The sequence below is a fragment of the Cariama cristata genome, unplaced genomic scaffold (assembly GCF_000690535.1).
Source record: "Cariama cristata isolate BGI_N322 unplaced genomic scaffold, ASM69053v1 scaffold33035, whole genome shotgun sequence".
Classification (NCBI taxonomy): Eukaryota; Metazoa; Chordata; class Aves; order Cariamiformes; family Cariamidae; genus Cariama; species Cariama cristata.
The window spans coordinates 1,003-1,598 of record NW_009619762.1 but is presented as its reverse complement, the minus strand read 5'-3'; the positions used below and the strand labels follow the sequence as shown (position 1 = coordinate 1,598).

Below are 596 nucleotides of genomic sequence, written 5' to 3'. Positions count from 1 at the left end.
CTTCTGCTCCCCAGGTCAAGAACTTTGGGCGCTCGGGGCGGACAAAGTACACACACTTGGTGGACCAGGACACTACCTCCTTCGACTCTGCCTGGGGCCAGGAGAGTGCGCAGAACACCAAGTTCTTTAAGCAGAAAGCAGCAGGTGTACGGGACGTCTTTGAGAGACCCTCAGCCAAGAAGCGAAAAACCACTTAATGGAGCAGGCAGGAGGGCATGGCGTGGCTGACAGCCAGGCCGGAGGACACTTCTCTGCCAGGAGCCTGGGCAGGACAGAAGGGACACAGCGCTGTGCCAGGATTCGTGTGGTGCCCCGCTCCCAGTGCTGTAGAGACCTAGCGGGCTCCTTGCCCAGGTGCCGGGGAGGATGACGGCCTGTCCATGCTGGCCAGGCCTGTGGCCACACTGCTGTCCCACCAGCAGCCACCCCGAGAGCTTCAGAAGTGCCAGACAGGGCTGTGCGGGAGCATGGCAACACCCCTGGCTCCAGCACACCTGCTTTTGGAGGAATTAATGGACTTTTCTACCCATCTAGTCCACACCATCTATTGCTTGTACTTTCCCTGTTGTCCTTTTGGGCCCTTTTTTGGTGTGGAA

The 596-nt window shown here is 58.7% G+C and overlaps 1 protein-coding gene across 1 annotated transcript in view; it reads left to right on the top strand.

Moving 5' to 3' along the window:
* Positions 1-310, top strand: part of MFAP1 (microfibrillar-associated protein 1) — a gene marked incomplete at its 5' end in the record, with an annotated part of 3,184 nt that extends 2,874 nt beyond the window's left edge. Inside the window, one exon of the mRNA XM_009701371.1 lies at positions 15-310. Within this exon, the coding sequence (XP_009699673.1) occupies positions 15-197 (183 nt within the window). The remainder of the gene's footprint in view (positions 1-14) is intronic.
* Between the last annotated feature and the right edge of the window lie 286 nt (positions 311-596).